This window comes from Montipora capricornis, chromosome 1, assembly GCF_036669925.1.
Source record: "Montipora capricornis isolate CH-2021 chromosome 1, ASM3666992v2, whole genome shotgun sequence".
Taxonomy (NCBI): Eukaryota; Metazoa; Cnidaria; class Anthozoa; order Scleractinia; family Acroporidae; genus Montipora; species Montipora capricornis.
The window spans coordinates 41,382,110-41,399,741 of record NC_090883.1 but is presented as its reverse complement, the minus strand read 5'-3'; the positions used below and the strand labels follow the sequence as shown (position 1 = coordinate 41,399,741).

At 38.8% G+C, this 17,632-nt stretch overlaps 2 protein-coding genes across 4 annotated transcripts in view; one reads left to right on the top strand and one right to left on the bottom strand.

The window, feature by feature from the left end:
• Window positions 1-6,910, top strand: part of LOC138044204 (myc box-dependent-interacting protein 1-like) — a 14,550-nt gene extending 7,640 nt beyond the window's left edge. The window contains exons 12-17 of one of the 2 annotated variants that reach the window (XR_011131411.1): window positions 1,089-1,130; window positions 1,257-1,453; window positions 3,170-3,277; window positions 4,624-4,725; window positions 6,120-6,367; window positions 6,402-6,910. Coding sequence is in view for 1 of the 2 variants with exons in the window: in XM_068890889.1 (XP_068746990.1) it covers window positions 1,089-1,130; window positions 1,257-1,453; window positions 3,170-3,277; window positions 4,624-4,725; window positions 6,120-6,200 (530 nt within the window). In the remaining variant the exon portion in view is untranslated. Of the gene's footprint in view, window positions 1-1,088; window positions 1,131-1,256; window positions 1,454-3,169; window positions 3,278-4,623; window positions 4,726-6,119 lie in introns of both variants that reach the window. The other variant, XM_068890889.1, reaches the window with a different exon arrangement.
• Window positions 6,911-7,241: 331 nt separating this feature from the next.
• LOC138044186 (rho-related protein racA-like) lies at window positions 7,242-16,539 on the bottom strand. 2 transcript variants are annotated; one of them, XM_068890882.1, is made up of 5 exons: window positions 16,017-16,539; window positions 14,424-14,668; window positions 12,881-13,671; window positions 10,170-10,421; window positions 7,242-9,056 (listed from the first exon to the last, which is right to left on the bottom strand). In XM_068890882.1, exons 1-5 carry the CDS (start codon window positions 16,415-16,417, stop codon window positions 8,865-8,867), a joined length of 1,881 nt encoding a protein of 626 aa, XP_068746983.1. In that variant the 5' UTR covers window positions 16,418-16,539; the 3' UTR covers window positions 7,242-8,864. The 2 variants fall into 2 exon arrangements, with proteins under 2 accessions (XP_068746983.1, XP_068746989.1); XM_068890888.1 differs by lacking the exon at window positions 16,017-16,539 and adding an exon at window positions 14,877-15,036.
• Between the last annotated feature and the right edge of the window lie 1,093 nt (window positions 16,540-17,632).

Below are 17,632 nucleotides of genomic sequence, written 5' to 3'. Positions count from 1 at the left end.
CATAAACCATTGTTTTCAAATGCTCTTGGGGCACTGCATATTCCCAAGAGCATTTGAAAACAATAGTTTATGCAAAATTTGGGGGGCAAACAAACTGTATTATGGGGAATGTGAAAATGGTTAATTGATGTATTGACTCATAAAACATGGGACCTCCCCCGGGACACCCCCAATTGACTCATAAAACACGGGACCTTCCCCGGAAGGCCCCCAATTGACTCATAAAACATGGGACCTCCCCCAGGATTGACTCATAAAACACGAGACCTCCCCCAGGATTGACTCATAAAACACAAGACCTCCCCCAGGATGCCCCCAATTGACTCATAAAACATGGGACCTCCCCCGGGATTGACTCATAAAACATGGGACCTCCCCCGGGACGCCCCCAATTGATTCATAAAACATGGGACCTCCCCCGGGATTGACTCATAAAACGTGGGACCTCCCCGGGATGCCTCCAATTGACTCATAAAACATGGGACCTCCCCCGGGATTGACTCATAAAACGTGGGACCTCCCCGGGATGCCTCCAATTGACTCATAAAACATGGGACCTCTCCCGGGATTGACTCATAAAACATGGGACCTCCCCGGGATGCCTCCAATTGACTCATAAAACATGGGACCTCCCCCGGGAGACCCCCAATTGACTCATAAAATGTGGGACCTTCCCCGGGACGCCCCCAATTGACTCATAAAACGTGGGACCTCCCCCGGGACGCCCCCAATTGACTCATAAAACATGGGACCTTCCCCGGGATTGACTCATAAAACATGGGACCTTCCCCGGGACACCCCCAATTGACTCATAAAACATGGGACCTCCCTCTGGACGCCCCCAATTGACTCATAAAACATGGGACCTCCCCCGGGGATGCCCTCAATTGACGAATAAAATCGTCTGGCATTGGACAGAGTAAAATCTGAGTGTTAAGTCTCTCTCCCAGCTCCCAGGGGGTCAGGACTTTCGTATTGCCTGTGATTTTGTAAGCTGCTTTATCAAAACTAATAAACCATTGATGCATGTACTGGATGTATGATTAATCAGGCTTCAAATGCTTCGTCCTTGTTATCTTTTTTCTCAGATGATGTAAATCAAACAGAGAAACCAACTGGTGCAGCAGATGGTATTTTCTTTGAGATCATTATAATTGTATCATTGCATTTCAATACATGTTTCTGTCAGAGCTTGTCTTTAAAAAAATTATTGTGTCTGTTAATAATTAATTTCATTGCAATTAATTCTTTCTTAGGGTTAAACCCATTTTTACAGTCTGATCAAGATGAGCAAGATTCTGTGGATGGGGAGACTAAGGCATTAACAGAGAGCCAAGAAAAGGCTAAATCTCCACCATCTGGTCGACCCGCACCCCCTCAGTTAAAGGCAGACAAACCCCCAGTGCCATCATTACCTGTCAATACACATGACTCCCAAACTGAAATCACAGAGGTTTGTTTTTAAAATAATGCTCCATTGACTATTTTCGCCATCTCATAATGCAATACGTTTTGGGGGGGTCTTACATAAAAAAAAAATACAAGTTAATTACGTACTCTTGGGACTGTATCATGCTTCAGTGAACTGGATATCCATTGTTTTAATGCAAATAACCCCCCAAAATGAACTGTATTATGGGATTGTGAAAAAAGCGAATGAAGACATTTATAGATTTTTGTTTTCATTCATTTGGTAAACACAGTGCATCTATTGTGCTTTACCATTGAATCCCCAAAAGCAACACCAAGTAAAAATAGTCATCTACATGTAGTCTTTTCCCTACTATACATGTACATTGTATGTGCTAGATTTATCATTTTCCAGCAGATAATACAGTTAAACCATTAATTTTATCCAGGGGAATTTGCCACAATAAATAATGCAATGCTCTTGTAATGTCCAGAATGTATCACCCATTAGTGACATGAAAATTGAAGTGTTTTTTTCCTTACAATAATATTATCGAAGGGCAGTGTATGAAGTATTTCAAGGCAAGGAGTGCAGGCTCTTTGTATTTTGGGGGTTCAGTTGGAAGCTAGGGCATCCATGGGTGTTACAATAATATTATTACTTATGGTTACTGTAATAACTCACTTCTTTTGCCCAAGTTAATCTACATAGCAAGTATGTTTGTTGTAATAATAAAATTATTGTTTTTAAGTTTTTGTGGATAGGTCAGGATAGGGTTGTGAGAACAGCCATAATAAGGATCAAGAGCCTTAGATTTTGAAACTCTAGTACGTTCGTTTCGCTTATCATGGTTGAAAAGGTTGTGCAGTGGTGAAGAAGTTGGTTGGAAGTCGTATCTTGTGATTATGACCCAAAAGACTTCAATATTTTAAATGTTTTTTGTGTAGAACTGATTAAGTTTTGGGCAGATTTCAGATACGTCTTTTCCGATGCCAATTTATCATGAGGAACATGGAAAACGACCTCCTCGTGAAATGTTGGATACAATCTCCTGCGACCAGAAAATTCAGCAAACAACCTTCCTTTTAATTTTCATTTCACGAGGGTGTTCTGTGAAGTGAGGCCCTCAAATCTTGAAGTTCACCATTTTCTGCAGTAAATGTCACCTTACAATAACTTCATGTTATCTTTCAATATTTCAAATGTTTTTTGTGTAGAACTGATTAAGTTTTGGGCAGATTTCAGATACGTCTTTTCCGATGCCAATTTATCATGAGAAACATGGAAAACGACCTCCTCGTGAAATGTTGGATACAATCTCCTGCGACCAGAAAATTCAGCAAACAACCTTCCTTTTAATTTTCATTTCACGAGGGTGTTCTGTGAAGTGAGGCCCTCAAATCTTGAAGTTCACCATTTTCTGCAGTAAATGTCACCTTACAATAACTTCATGTTATCTTTCAATATTTCAAATGTTTTTTGTGTAGAACTGATTAAGTTTTGGGCAGATTTCAGATACGTCTTTTCCGATGCCAATTTATCATGAGAAACATGGAAAACGACCTCCTCGTGAAATGTTGGATACAATCTCCTGCGACCAGACAAACAACTTTCCTTTTAATTTTCATTTCACGAGGGTGTTCTGTGAAGTGAGGCCCTCAAATCTTGAAGTTCACCATTTTCTGCAGTAAATGTCACCTTACAATAACTTCATGTTATCTTTAAAATAATAGCCATCTTTATTCTTTTCCTGAAAAGACGAAAGGTTCACCATCAAGTGATGAAACTCCTCCCCCATCTGTAGCACTTGCAGAGAACGAAAAGCAAGAGCAGAATTCAAATGAGATTCCTGGACTTTTGTATAAGGTAAAGTATTTTGATGAGTACAATAGAGCGAGTTTCAACTGAGTGTCGTAAAACCAAAACCAAAGTAATTACTTTGGCCAATCAAAAAGGATGGAGACAATCCAGCAAACCAATCCTAACTCGAAGTAATTACACATAGCCGACACAAAGCGCGGGAAAATGTGCACGCGCGAGCCACGATTGGTTTTGGTTTCATCTCTGATTGGTTGAAAAAATGGCGCGAGAACTTTGAACCAATCGCTGAGTGAAGTAATGCAAAACTAAAGCAATTCCCTAATTGCTTTCGACACTCAATTGAAGATCGCGCTATGATGACCCTAATACTCTTTTACATTCACTGGAAGGCAGATGATGGTAATAATTTACTAAATAAATACTACATGTACTTCTAATAATGATAATTAACAATTATTCCATGAGCACGCATTGGATATGAGATGATAGATAGCCAACAAGGCGCGTAGTGCCAAGTTGGCTATAATCATCTCATATCCAACAAGCGCAAGTGGAATAATTGTTTTATTAAAATCGCCCCCAAAATATAAAAAACTAGACAATAATAAAAATAAAAAGGCCCAAAAAATCACGCATATGCTTGCCGTGTTTGTAGATCATGGTATAATGGCTCATAACCCATGATGGCTTAGCCAATCAAAACTCTCGAATTGCATTATACAATGATCCAGTTTTTAATAATTACTATTATTATTCTTGACTTTCTGTGAACCGAACAACCTGTGAGGAAATCATATTCAAACTCTGTGGGAGTAAACAGTACTTTTAATAATAATGACGATGATGAAGATAATACATGTAACAATATTAATTTAACAAGTGCAATTCCAAAAGTAAGGATTTTAAAGGGTTTTTGCTTAACCCATTGACATCTCAAGAGCCCTAGGATCGATGTTCCCAGTTGATGAGTAAAATCTGTTATGGCTCACTCCCAGGAGTCAATGAGTTAAAATTGGCGAATTAGCCACTAAACAAAATCATTGCTCCATGCTGTTTTCCTCTGGATTGTCTGATTTTATTTATTGGCCTGGCACCAAGGACTCGCTGTTGCTAAACACAGAGCTTTTCAGGCTGTGATCCAGACAACTGACTTCCAGTGCCTGCACTGCTCAAGACTGAACATCCCACTTGCAACTGCTGTTTATTTGCAATGATTGAATTGTAAAATTAATGTATAAAAAGGAGAAGAGAAATTGGGTTACAAACTTAACAGTTGCTTGTTTACAAGTCTGTTTTTTTAATTTTGACTGTACAGTATCTTTCTGCTTTTAACCCGTTACTGATACAGTAGATGTTCTAAAGGTAACTTGTAAACTCATTTTTACTGTAAGGTGCGAGCAGCCTACAGGTATATTGCCGAAGATGATGACGAGTTATCATTTGAGAAGGGAGAAATCATCAACGTGGTGGAATTTGATGATCCAGAAGAACAGGTACACAAACAAATCAATTTCTTCAAGTTGGTCTTGAGAATAAACCACACATTGGAGTAAGAGATCCTGTGACATGATGGCACCAGTGACCCTGAATCACCACTGAAAAAACCTCATCTATATGGGTTAAAAAGTTGCATCTGAGTTATTCATTTCAATAGTCACAATGCACCGTTTCAACAATTTCAGTCCCAGCTATGAAAGCTAGGAATGTTGTCACATGAACCTAAACCCGGTTGTTCAAAAGCTGATTACCGGTAACTTAATCCAGGATTAGTGTAAACTTTTGTTTCAACTTTTTGGTGAGTTTCTTTTGCTAATTTTTGTTTTTCAAGATTGACTTCTTCTAATGTAAAATATTCCCAAATATCAGCGTTTAATGTCATTTGTGAGTAGAGAGATATACTCATTGGTTAATATTTAATCAGGGATTAATGTTAATCAGCTTTTGAACAATCGTCCCCTGGTTTGCAGTCAAAATAATGTCATGTGTGACCAGTTGTTTTAAAATTTCATTAAGTCTTCGTGTCAGTTTTGAATTTTGTTCTTGAGATTCTGAATTCTCATGGATGTACTTTTTGATATAATCATTAAAAATAAAAAGAGTTAGCTATGAAGATTCCATTCAAATCTTGGGAGCTGCAAAGAGGAATTTGAATGGTCATTTCAGTCTTGTGGATACTGGTCACGTCTGACATAAATGTAGCCTCCTATGTGACAAGTCTCCTATAGCTTAGTGGTAGAGCATCCCAACTTGTAAGCAGAAGGTTGTAGGTTTGATTCCTGCAAAGAACAACTTGGGTTTTTTCTGATTATCCCCAAGTCAACATTGAAAAAAATATTTTCTCTTCAATAACATTAATACTGTGGTTATATTTAGGTGCTTTCTACTGCCTTTGCTTTGAGGTGTTTTTTTTTTTCATTCTTACCCATTGACCCCTGGGGGTTCCCCATTGATGAGTAAAATCATCTGGCATTAGACAGAAAAAAATACGAAGTATGGCCAGTTTAGGGGTAAAAGGGTTTTTCAGTGGGTGGTTAACCCATTGACTCCCAGGGGTTCCCCATTGACGAGTAAAATCGTCTGGCGTCAGACAGAGTAAAATACTAAGTATGGCCAGTTTCGGCCGCTTTCGGCTGGTTTGGATGTTAAAGGGATTTATTAACCCATTGACTCCTGGGGGATTTCCACTGACAAGTAAAATCGTTTGGCGTTAGACAGAGTTAAATATTAAGTATGGTCGGTTTCGAACGGTCAGCAGGTAGAGTTAAATATATTTGAAAGGTCTTAGGAATCTGATGAGAAAAGGCCAATAATTATTATCAATGATTCACGTTGGCATCTTACAAGCATTGTTCTTTTCATACATGTGTGCTGTATGTTCTGTCTGCAGGATGAAGGCTGGCTAATGGGAATCCTAGAGCTGAGTGGCATCAAAGGAGTGTTCCCAGCAAATTTTACAAAAAAAATGTAGCAGTGACTGCCAACATTATCATAGAGATGACAGATCAGAAATATTTCACAGAAAATGGATAGTGGTCTGTTATGTTGGTTCCCTGGTTAATCAGTGACAGTATTGGCCAAGCTACAGCTGTATTTACGACATTGTGGTGTAGTGTACATTTGTCAGGGAACCTGTTGGTACCTGTTGCTTGAAGCCATGCTATAGAGCTAGCACCAGTGAAATACTGTAAAAAATCCACAGGCTTTAAACAACTTGTCCCTGATCTTTCCTTCAGACAGCATACTTTGGGGACGTACCTTGTTCAAAGGAGTTGCATTTAATTCTATACAGGGCAGCAAGGGGAGTGGAAGAGTAATATATTCATGTTGTAAACTTGGCCAAAATAGTTTCTTTTCGTTTGTGAAAAGCGTTGAATGCTTGACGAGATACCCACGGACAGTTTGCAACTGGCCACAAAGCATTTTCAAAGCCGAAAAGTAAACTGAGAAGGACACACTTACATGTATGTTTCAGCTTAATTTTTTTCAATGCTTCAAAAGTATGTACAGTAATTCAAGATATTATTTTGACAAAAGTTATCAGTTAAGTAATAAATCAAAATGAAAACACTTTAAGTTAGAGTGTTTGTCACCGCACCAATTTATTATGGCTTATTGCTGTAATGTATGTACAGTCTACAAAGAAAATTAAAATGTCTCTTCAGAAATGTCTCAAAGAAATTGCCATTGTCACTATTCACTGTGGTGGTTTGGGATCGTTTTGATGGGTGAGCACAACAGCACACATGTCTGAGATCATGGTGAAGTGTCAATATTAATCCCATTTCCCATTTCCCATTTGCCTTCTTTTTTCGAGTATAACAGTAAATGTGATAGACAAGGTTCACTGTTCAAGTAAGCCATGATTCAAACCAAGATTAATTAACAAAATTTTTAAAATTATTTTTTGCTTGTAATTGCCTGATTTCAAGCCAAGGGGGACAAGGTACGAGTCTGCAAATTATGGGATTAGCAACTATCAATCCACATAGTCAGAAAGTGCACACCACGCTTTACAAAATCCCCAAGTTTGGTGTTAATTGGGTTAATTTTGACTGTGACACAACCATTTAAATACGTCAAAATTTACAAAGAAATGTTTGGTCCTCTGGATTGTCTGATTTTATTTATTGGCCTGGCACCAAGGACTCGCTGTTGCTAAACACAGAGCTTTTCAGGCTGTGATCCAGACAACTGACTTCCAGTGCCTGCACTGCTCAAGACTGAACATCCCACATTTCCCATTTGCCTTCTTTTTTCGAGTATAACAGTAAATGTGATAGACAAGGTTCACTGTTCAAGTAAGCCATGATTCAAACCAAGATTAACAAAATTTTTAAAATTATTTTTTGCTTGTAATTGCCTGATTTCAAGCCAAGGGGGACAAGGTACGAGTCTGCAAATTATGGGATTAGCAACTATCAATCCACATAGTCAGAAAGTGCACACAGAAAGTGCACACCAATCTCGGTGTGCTCTCTCTGACAATGTGGATCAATAGTTGCTAATCCCATAATTTACAGACTCATACCTAGTCCCCTTCAGCTTGAAATCAGGCAATGGTGACTCACCTATCACTATTCATTTACTTTAAATAAAAATTATTGTTAAATAATAAGCATATTGCAAGCTAGTTAGAATAAAGCTCAAAGCAGATAATTATTACCTGCCCGGGGAAAATGGCTCGCGTACCGTAACCAACAAACATGCCATGCCCTTAAGAAATTCAGTAATGCAACTTCCCCCACAACACTGCACCACATAAATACTAAATAATCTCTAGGACAAAAAATGTAAATTAATGGGACATGGGTTTTTCAGTGAGTGATTAACCCATTGACTCCTGGGGGTTCCCCATTGACGAGTAAAATCGTCTGGCGTCTGGCCAGTTTAGGTTGGTTTGGGTGTCAATGGGTCACATGACACATCTTGCAGGAATCTTTTTCAGCTCTCCATCTGATCCTGTCCCAAACTTGCTCCTCTCTCATTCTTACCCAACCCATTTCTCTTTCCCCATTATTTTTTTCCCACAGTCAGTCCCTTTACATCTCATTGTCTACGTCTTCCCTTCCTTTGACATGTACTCTCAATCTCCTCCTTTCTCTACCCCTGTCTTCAACCATTACCCTCATTTCTTTTCTTCTTCTGTAACACCCCCACCTCACCACTCTTCATCCACCTAAGGCATCCCCTCTATCCCCTCTGTCATGGTCACTACCCCACAATTTCTTTTCCATCTCTTGAAGAACCAATAGAAACTGTAGACCTAAACTCATTCAGGAGGACTTACAGTACATCTTATCTACTTAGCAATCCTAGACCGCACAGACAACAAAACTGCATTATGCTACAGTCACCCAAATACTGTAGGAAAGCTGCAGCCAAGTTTTTATACTATTACTATTACCTAACAATGTCCTCATGTTCTCTGTATTTTTCACAGAAAGTGTATGGTTGTAGTTGCCCTCGACAACTTCAGGGATTCTAGATTTCAGAGATACCGGTAGTTGACAGCAACTAATTGAATTTATCAATAATCCTCCTGCCTTTTGTGCAGCATAAGTCCTAACAACCCAATCCCTTAAAAGGGCTATTACAAACAGGAGTGGTGAAGGGAATCTCCTTGAAAGATTCCTTAAGCCCTTCCAGTCTTTCTCTTGAATTCCTCCAATTCTTTCAGGTAAGCTAATGGAGGCCATCGGTGCTCCAGAACATGGCGGCGATTGTCTCCCTTGATCAGGTCAAAGTCATCACAAGCTTCAAACTCTTGGTAGTTTGTAGTGATAACATATAAACACCACCGTGCCAGCTGATGGGCATTGTGAGCCTAGAAATATAATAATGAAAAAAGGCAATATTCAGCAACGAAGAATGACAGATTGAAGCAACTATAGCAACCCTTGAGTATTTAACTTGTAAAGATCATGGATAATAGTTAACAATTATCAATATAATAATAATAATTATAATAATTATTATTATTATTATTATTATTATTATTATTATTATTATTATTACCGATAGTATAATAGTAGTATTGAATTATTATCAGGGATATTCTATACCACATCAGTGAATATTGCTTTCTGCAGATTCTGATTGGCTAGCTCGGAGGTGAATAGCAAGTAAGCATTCACCTCTGAGCAAATGGAGAAAACAAAATGGCTTCCTGTTTTGCTTCAATTACTGAGGAGCAAGTTTTAGTGATTAACGTGGCTGATTTATTCAACTTGTGTGGTATAACCCATTGACTCCCAGGGGTTCCCCGTTGACGAGTAAAATGTTTGGTGTTAGAGTAAAATACTAAGTATGTGTGTATGAGTAGTTTCGCTTCGGAGTCAAAGGGTTAATATACTAAAACAATATTATGATAAATTTTATTATTCACTGAATTGGAGGTGAATAGTGGTGGATACTTCCCCAATCCTGAGAGTACCAAGCTAAATACCCATTATTTTGACAGACACCATGCAGATTAAAATGAATCATAATAATCATCTAATAATCGTTTTTATTCCTCACAAGATAAATGAGACATATCCTCAGTTACAAGTTAAAAAAAAAACAATACAAAATGAAATATGGACATAACTAGAAAAAGGAAAGTACAAAGGACAAGTACAATGAAAACTGTAGCAGTTGGTATGTAAAAAATGAAGAATCATAAAATGTTATATTTGAAAATAAGTCTATTTACAAAAGTGTTCGTAAAGTTTTCTGTGTTAATTTTGGGGTGGATGATAGACCAAAAAGGTTGACCACAGCCTGTACGTATGAAGTCAGCAGATCTGTGACAGACCTAAAAAGCAGGCCTGTCATTAATTATTAAGAGTTATTGTCTGTAGAACTTGACCTGAGAAGAGCCATTGTTCACAGTAGTGATTCAGGTTGCATTAACCTGAATGAGCTAAAGATCTGAGCCTTTTGTTCTGTCACCCACCTGTCCTGTGAGAAGCAAATTAATCACATCATTGCATTTTGCAGAATCAAGTTGTTTCTTTTTTATCTCAGTGTTCATCTTCTCAGTGATAGCAGCTTCACATACAGATATTAGCTGTGGAAGACAAAACCTGTCTGCCACAACCAGCAAGTCTTTGTAATGGCCAACAGTCATGTCTGTTGGGAGGGTGTCCGTGTACAGAAAGATCAACAAGGCCAGAAAACCCTGCACTGATGCTCCCTTGATGGTTACCTTCAGTAAAAGCAACATAAAGGATGCACATACACTTAATAACATTGAAACAACATCATATTTTACAAAGCTCCATCAATTTGCTTGAGTCCATTATAATCATAGTACAACAACAAGATAATTAATCATGCACCTGTAACCAGTTTTATTCAAGACATCAAAACACACTTAGTTGTATGTTAATGTTTCCTTCTTTGTGGCCTGGTCAAGGCTAGACGTTTTCTTCAAATAATATTATCATTTTGATTAACATTGTTTTAATGCTCTTCCTCAAGCAAGACAAGGTCCTTGACTTTTGTGTTTTTTCTCAAAATTTTCCAAACTAATTTGTGAGATTGATTTAATCAGCCAATGGCTCATTTAAATATTATTATATTAAATTATTTTTCTTTAGTTCGGCAGAGTTTGTTTTGAAGCCACTGTGCCAGCAGCAACCATTCTATTATTATTATTATTATTATTATTATTATTATTTATTTCTGCCTTATTTGCCTCGTATGATGTAGTTCAATTTTTCTGAAGTTTTAGAGGATTTTTTTCAATCCAGTGAAGCTACCAGCAATAGCATGACTGCAAATAGTTTGTTTAACCCTTCCTGACCTAGGAGTGTCACAATGACCACTGAATGGCAAACTTCTTTGGAGAGAAAGGGTTGAACACAAGTTTGTTTGTTTGTTATTCATTTGTTTGAGTAGGTTTAAGTTTTGGTAGCTATGGTGGACCTGCTATACCCACCAACACATACACTCCTAAAGGACAGCCACAACACCTGGAACTTCATCTGACCCTACTGTTCTTGAATAGTGTGCAGGGTCTTTAACCCATTGACTCCCAGGGGTTCCCCATTGACGAGTAAAATCGTCTGGCGTTAGACAGAGTAAAATACTAAGTCTGGCCGGTTTCGGCCGGTTTGGATGTCGATGGGTTAATGTACCACAGCAGAAACCCATAAGGGTTGAAACATGTAACGCGCGTTTACAGCTTCCGAATATTCAGTGCGAACTGATTGGTTGAATGTTTCAGTGCTAAGTACCATATTTGGAAACCCCTCGCTCTTGTTGTTCCAAATATGGTACTTAGCAAATTGAATATTCAGAAGCTTGTTTCCCAGCACACAAGGGGTCGTCACACGTTTCAACCCTTATGGGTTTCTGACTACAGGGAATTAATGAACATGGAAGATATTTGTGAGACAGGGCATACGGCTCATAGTCCTTATCTGAGAAGACTTTAAAGTCTAACAATTAGCAGGTGTCATTGCAAAGGCGGCACTTTGTCCTCAGTTATTTTATGACCCTGAGTGTTGGTCAGGCTGAAGTCAGACTTGTGATCTCCCACATGGCAACCCGATGCTCAAACAACTGAGCCACCAGTGCACAGTAATTAACAAGCTACCATGAGTACAAATTGGAGATGTACCTAGAACTAGATGCATGATAGATCCCCACACAAACACCGCCTACCAGTTGGCTCAATCAAGAGTGCACAGGACTTCCATGTGGGAGGTCGCCGGTTGAAACCCTGGCTGGATCAACAGTCAGGGTCTTAAATAACTGAGGAGAAAGCACTTCCTTTGTAACTACACCCCTGTGCATCTGCAAATGGTTAGACTTTCAAGCCTTCTCGGACAAAGACAATAAGAAAGAGGTTCTGTCTCACCGCCCTTGTTCATTAATTCTGTGGGACATTAAAGATCCCACAGGTTATTTAAAAAGAGTAGGGCACAGAGTTCCTGGTGTTGTGGTCTGACCTTTCCTGCATGTGGTCGGCTTGAAAGAATTAGCTAGAAGGGCTTCTGTGTGAATGAGACCAGAAAATTATTGTGTGTAACAGGCAGACGTCAGGCTACTTGGCCAAGTGCAGGAGCCTCACTCACACCTCAAACCTCAAACGAGGTACTACCAGGGCTGTCAGGAGGTTTCAAAGTAAACAGTTGTGCTTGCAAAGTAGAAGGTGAAAATAAGGAAATAATAATCCGATAACCAGCAACACAGCGGAATGACTGGCCAAAACACAAAGCTCATGATTATTACCCACAACCAAAATTGTGTTGAAATAATAAAAAAAGAGCAGTGGGTGGCCTCGTAATATTAACTTGCAACATAAGGATTCTGCATTGAAATAACTTGAATGTCACACATGCATACATACTTAATTGTCCTCTCTCCATAGGGGCTTTTCAGGGCCAATGAAAGACAATCAATGAAACAATAGACCAGAATAACAACGACAACAACTGTTAAGAATCCCAACAGGCCAGACGTAAACCAGTTGTCTGTTTACAACTGCAGCAGACAAGTTGAACCAGGGACTACCAGGTTCATGTTCCATGAGTGGTCAGAGTAGGTCTCAAACTCACAACCTCCGGATCTCAAGGCAAGCGCCCTAACCACTGGGCCACAATGCCTCCATGTCATTCTGTAAACAATAATTGTTGTTTTCAAATAACTTAGACTTACCTCATGGCTATCTCTCTCACTAAAGCTTCCACCTAACATTGCAGACATGACCTCTGACCTCACCATTAGTACTGCTCTGTGTGCATACAACACAGTAGTCTTAACATGAAATACAACATCTGAAAAATATGGCTTGTTTACAAAGTTCTCCATGATGATTTTTCTTCTCTCTTCGAACAGACTGCTGATCTGGCTTGGGTTGAGATAAGCTTCACCGTTTGTAATGTTTTCACATATCTGACCTAACCTTGGAATGCGCAACCTGTGAGAGAGACTAATGACTTTGGTGTACAAGGACTCATCTGCATCAGATGGGATATGTGGTGAACCAGTGTACAAAAACTCAAGGACATGATTGAAAGCTTTTCCAGACACAGAGTTGTTGAAATGTAAACAAGTTTTCACTTTTCCTCTGGTTTTTCTTTCCAGATTTGGTACAATATCAGAAATACCTTTTTTCTTTCTTTCCAAATTTGGAGAGCAATCTAGGCTTGGTGAAAGCAAGCAATTACTCTTCTTTCCATTCCATTGGCTTTCTCTTCCATTTCCACTGCAAGAACATGAATCTGTAAAGCTCACTAATCGACTAAGCTCTGTTTCTTCTCCACAGTTTAAGAAGAAATCTCTGAGGACTGCAGAGCCAATACTAAGAATTATTTTATGAGCTACAAGTGGTTGACTGTTTAAACTAAATAAGAGCTTGATGTCTGAATTTCCAGCTCCATCCCTGTACATTTTGGTCATATCGTCAGTGAAAGTGGATGGAAGAATCTTCACTTGTGGCATTGGATCTGGAATATAGAATAAATAAGTGTCAACTACTATATGTGACAGAGATCTGCATGGAGATTTACAGTACAACAGCAAGCAATTAGCAAGGTGTCTGACTTGTCTTGTGAAATATTATACACCTATTACAGTAGGTTAACCCATTGACCCCTGGGAGTGTTCAAAGCTTAAAAGATTTTACTCTGTCCAACGCCAGATGATTTTACTCGAGAAGGGGCAAGGGGGTAGGGTTAGGAGTCAATGGAGCCTGCAACTTAGATATGGAATATTAACTGGACTAGTATTTTCGAACTATTCCACATTAATTTAACCCATTGACTCTCAGGGGTTCCCCATTGAGGAGTAAAATCGTCTGGTGTTAGATAGAGTAAAATACTAAGTCTGGCCAGTTTCGGCCAGTTTGGACGTCCAAAGGTTAAAGGGGTATATATATGCGCTGGTACCTTCATGAGCGTACCTTGAATATGAATTGGTAAATAGACGACAAGGCGCAGAGCCCTGAGTAACCGCTATAACCAGTCTCATATCCAAAAAGAACGAACGGAATAATAATTATTGCTTCATTAAAAAGCTTAAATTCCAAAAGTTTGGAAGGACGAAATACAAGTGAAAAAAGGAACAAAATCCCTGCAAAATCGAAAAAACTTGATGAAGATGCGATGTTGTTAAATTTACTTGGTGGTCAGACAGATGCAGGCTCATGACAAAAACAGCTTTTGCCTTTCGCATACTTCTCCCTATTTTTTTTACAAACCTGGTGGTGACAGCACAGGAGGATCTGGTCCATGCCGATATATCTTACAGGTTTTTTTCTGCCACGGAAAAACTTTAAACCCCCTTTTTGAGGGAGACTGGTTCTGGATTGCTAAGCGTACTGCAGTATTAATTACAGCATGCACTCCTTCACCAGTGACAATGCTGCTTTCACAGTAACGAGTGCTAAGTCTGTCAGCCAACTCCTGTCCTTTTGAGACACTAATCAAGCCATCTGGAGCATTGCTGTTCATAAAAGAGTAAAGAAATAAAATTGTCTTGAGTTTTTAAAACAATACTTGGATATTGTACAAGCTGGGACTGACGGTGTTTGAATTATAAGTTTCAATGGCTATTAGTTGATCATGATCTCCACTCAAAAGCTCCATAAAAAGTTGTCATGCATGACCATAGAGACAAATTGACAACCATTGATAATTCCCTGAAATGCTACCTTAACCCTGTCAAGTATCTCCTGCATATCATTCAAGCCTGACTCCCTAAAATAGCAGAATAAAACTTCTAAGAGAACAGTTAAGGGGAATTCCATGTTGATAGAGGGCCTCAGGGAAATTAAGAGCCAGCTGGCAAGCTACATCTTAACAACATTAACCACAAGACGATAATCGATAATATTGTAATGCAAATTAAGCATTACAGGACAGCCAAAGCTCAATAAATTATACAACGAGCAGACAGCCCAGTATAGTTTCTAAAAGGATGAAAGTGTCATTGAGAAACTTGATTGCTCAAAGTGTTTTTGTCATAACCCTGTTGCTAAATGCAAACGAAATGCAGCAAAAGTTTTTCCAAAGTTCACTGCGACATTCATGACGTTTTTCAAAATACGGCAAAAAAATTTTCGTGAAAATTAATCTCCTAGAAAGACTTGGTCTAGATGACAGACATCTGCATAATAAATAGGATTGAAACTGATGAAAAATATAACAGGAAATCGAAACGGGTCTGGAACAGGTTACCTTCAATTAACACTTAAAATTATTCAACTTTTCAATTTAAGAATATTCCATAATACAGCAACGCTCACTTCGTTTAATATTGGCCAGTATTTTGTCACAATGGGAAAAAATTTTACACACTGAGCTTAGTTGGCAAAACTTTAATTATAGGTGTTATTGAAACTCCCATTTTTTATAAACATGAGGCCCATGTAGTAATTTGAATCATGCAATAATTTGAACAACTTGCCGGTTGCCGACCACTTACTCGCTGCGGTTTGATTAACCAAGTTCTTGGCAAAACGGCAGCGAGTTTTATAAGATATCAAAGGCCTAATATCGCTCTAGGAGAAATTGAAATTAATCTACTGTCCGTGCAAATTACACCAAAACAACAGGATGGAAAGAGAAAACTACAAAGTTTAAATTAAAATAAAGAAAACAAGGACAAAAATCTTGAAATTGAAGATACTTGGCGCTCTTTCAAGAGCTTCTTTTCTTTTTAATAATGTGAGGTGAAATAATTTTTTACAACCACTACCACTGCTACTACCAATGAAGCGTTGACGTTACTGACATAAGCTTTAACTTTTCTTTGATCGTTAAATCTAAGTTGCAAGCGTTTCCTTTGTTACCTGGATGTCCGTAAATCGGTTTTGTTTCCTACTACCAGGATTGGAGTTTCAGGCATGTAGTGTTCTAATTCTGGGACCCACACAGTCGAAACGTTTTGAAAGGAAGTCGGGTTGGCGATGTCAAAAAATACGAGAAATACGTCCGTGTCCTCGTACTCTAAGGGTCGTAATTTCTGAAAATCAGCCCCACAAAGCGTGTCCCAGAATGTCAATACAAAGCTTTCTCGGTCCATTGTCATGTTTGTAAAGAAAGTATCCTGAACAGAAGGCAACATTCTTTCTCGCCCTGGGAACAGCGGACTGTCATCATGATCTGGGAAATTCTCGTAGTACCATCGAGTAAGAAACGACGTTTTGCCCACACTAACGTCGCCAACCACCTTGATTTTCAAGTGGCGCATTTTCTTTCCCCTCGAAGGCTTCCACGGGATATCCAGCTTGAAAATTGTCTTTCTATTCTCTTAAAACGGTCCGTCAGTCCTATTTCACTTCAATATTTTTTGCTCAGTCTTCCTCGGCCGCGAACTAATTGTTAAAAGACCCTTTAAAAATGTGTAAACAGCGTTACAGCCAATATGACGCCAAAACGTGGTAATGCACGAAACCAGCTGCTGGTCTATAATTTTCTTCTATTCTGTCCTACTTTTTCCTTGAATTCATTTTTGAACGCCACAGTATGTTTACAAATTCTGGCACAGGCCATACATTCTTACATTTGGCGAATTACGCAAGCACCACGCATTTGTTCGGATGAGCGTTGGTATGAGAGGAAATTTTTTTATTTCTTACGGAGATTAAACAAGGCTATTTTTTGAGATTTATTTCCTTGTATTTCTGCGAAAAATCAAGAAAATGAGATGATTTTATGTGATGTGGGAAACAGAGCAAAGAGTTCGAGATTACAAGGAAAAAAATTAGGAGTCAAGTGTACTGACATATTATTGTCCGCCTTGAAACACGTCATTAGTCCAATCAGACACTGATCAGACTTGAAGTAAGTGCGCTCCTTTTTCTCCTCGCTTCGCAGCAGAGAATTACTGATACGCTTGTCTGCTATCGCGTCAGATTTAAATGGAAACATTTGCCTCCTGTGTTTACGATCGTCTGCGATATGCCGACGCAGACAGCTTCCGACCGTCGCAGACTGTTGCAGATCATATGGGAACCAGCCTATAATTAGTCATAATCACGCAAGAGGCTACAATAGGTTGTCCACTGAACCATAACCAGGGCTACAATAGGTTGAGATTGACATACACCCTGTATTCTGCTTGGATACAAAATGTCGAAACGCCGAAGATTGTACAACAATAAGATCTGCTGCAATTTCATATCTTTGGCCTACACCAGTAAATAAATGTTGTTTATGGTGGACAAGAGTGTCGAAAAGGCAAGCCTAGCAAAGAAGGAAAAACATTAATTTAGTACTTGAAGCACTGAACTCAATATAATTTAGAAAGTTCTGGCGATAAAATGTTATTTATTGTAAACGCTGGTCTAAGTTAGAACTTGTTTTAAGACTTCAAAAGCTTAATTCCTCATCATTGTTTTTCCTTGTTTAGTCCAATTATCTGTCGGTTAAGGCAGTGGCCTGTCCGTCACTTCGGCTTTAAACT

What these genes read in the sequence shown, in the direction of transcription:
- LOC138044186 (XM_068890882.1), bottom strand. Translation starts at nt 16,417, where the DNA reads ATGCGCCACTTGAAAATCAAGGTGGTTGGCGACGTTAGTGTGGGCAAA. An exon ending in TCCTGTGCTGTCACCACCAG is followed by an intron (nt 13,672 to 14,423) that starts GTTTGTAAAAAA and finishes TCTATATTCCAG; the next exon opens with ATCCAATGCCACAAGTGAAG. An exon ending in ATTTGCTTCTCACAGGACAG is followed by an intron (nt 9,057 to 10,169) that starts GTGGGTGACAGA and finishes TTATATTTCTAG; the next exon opens with GCTCACAATGCCCATCAGCT.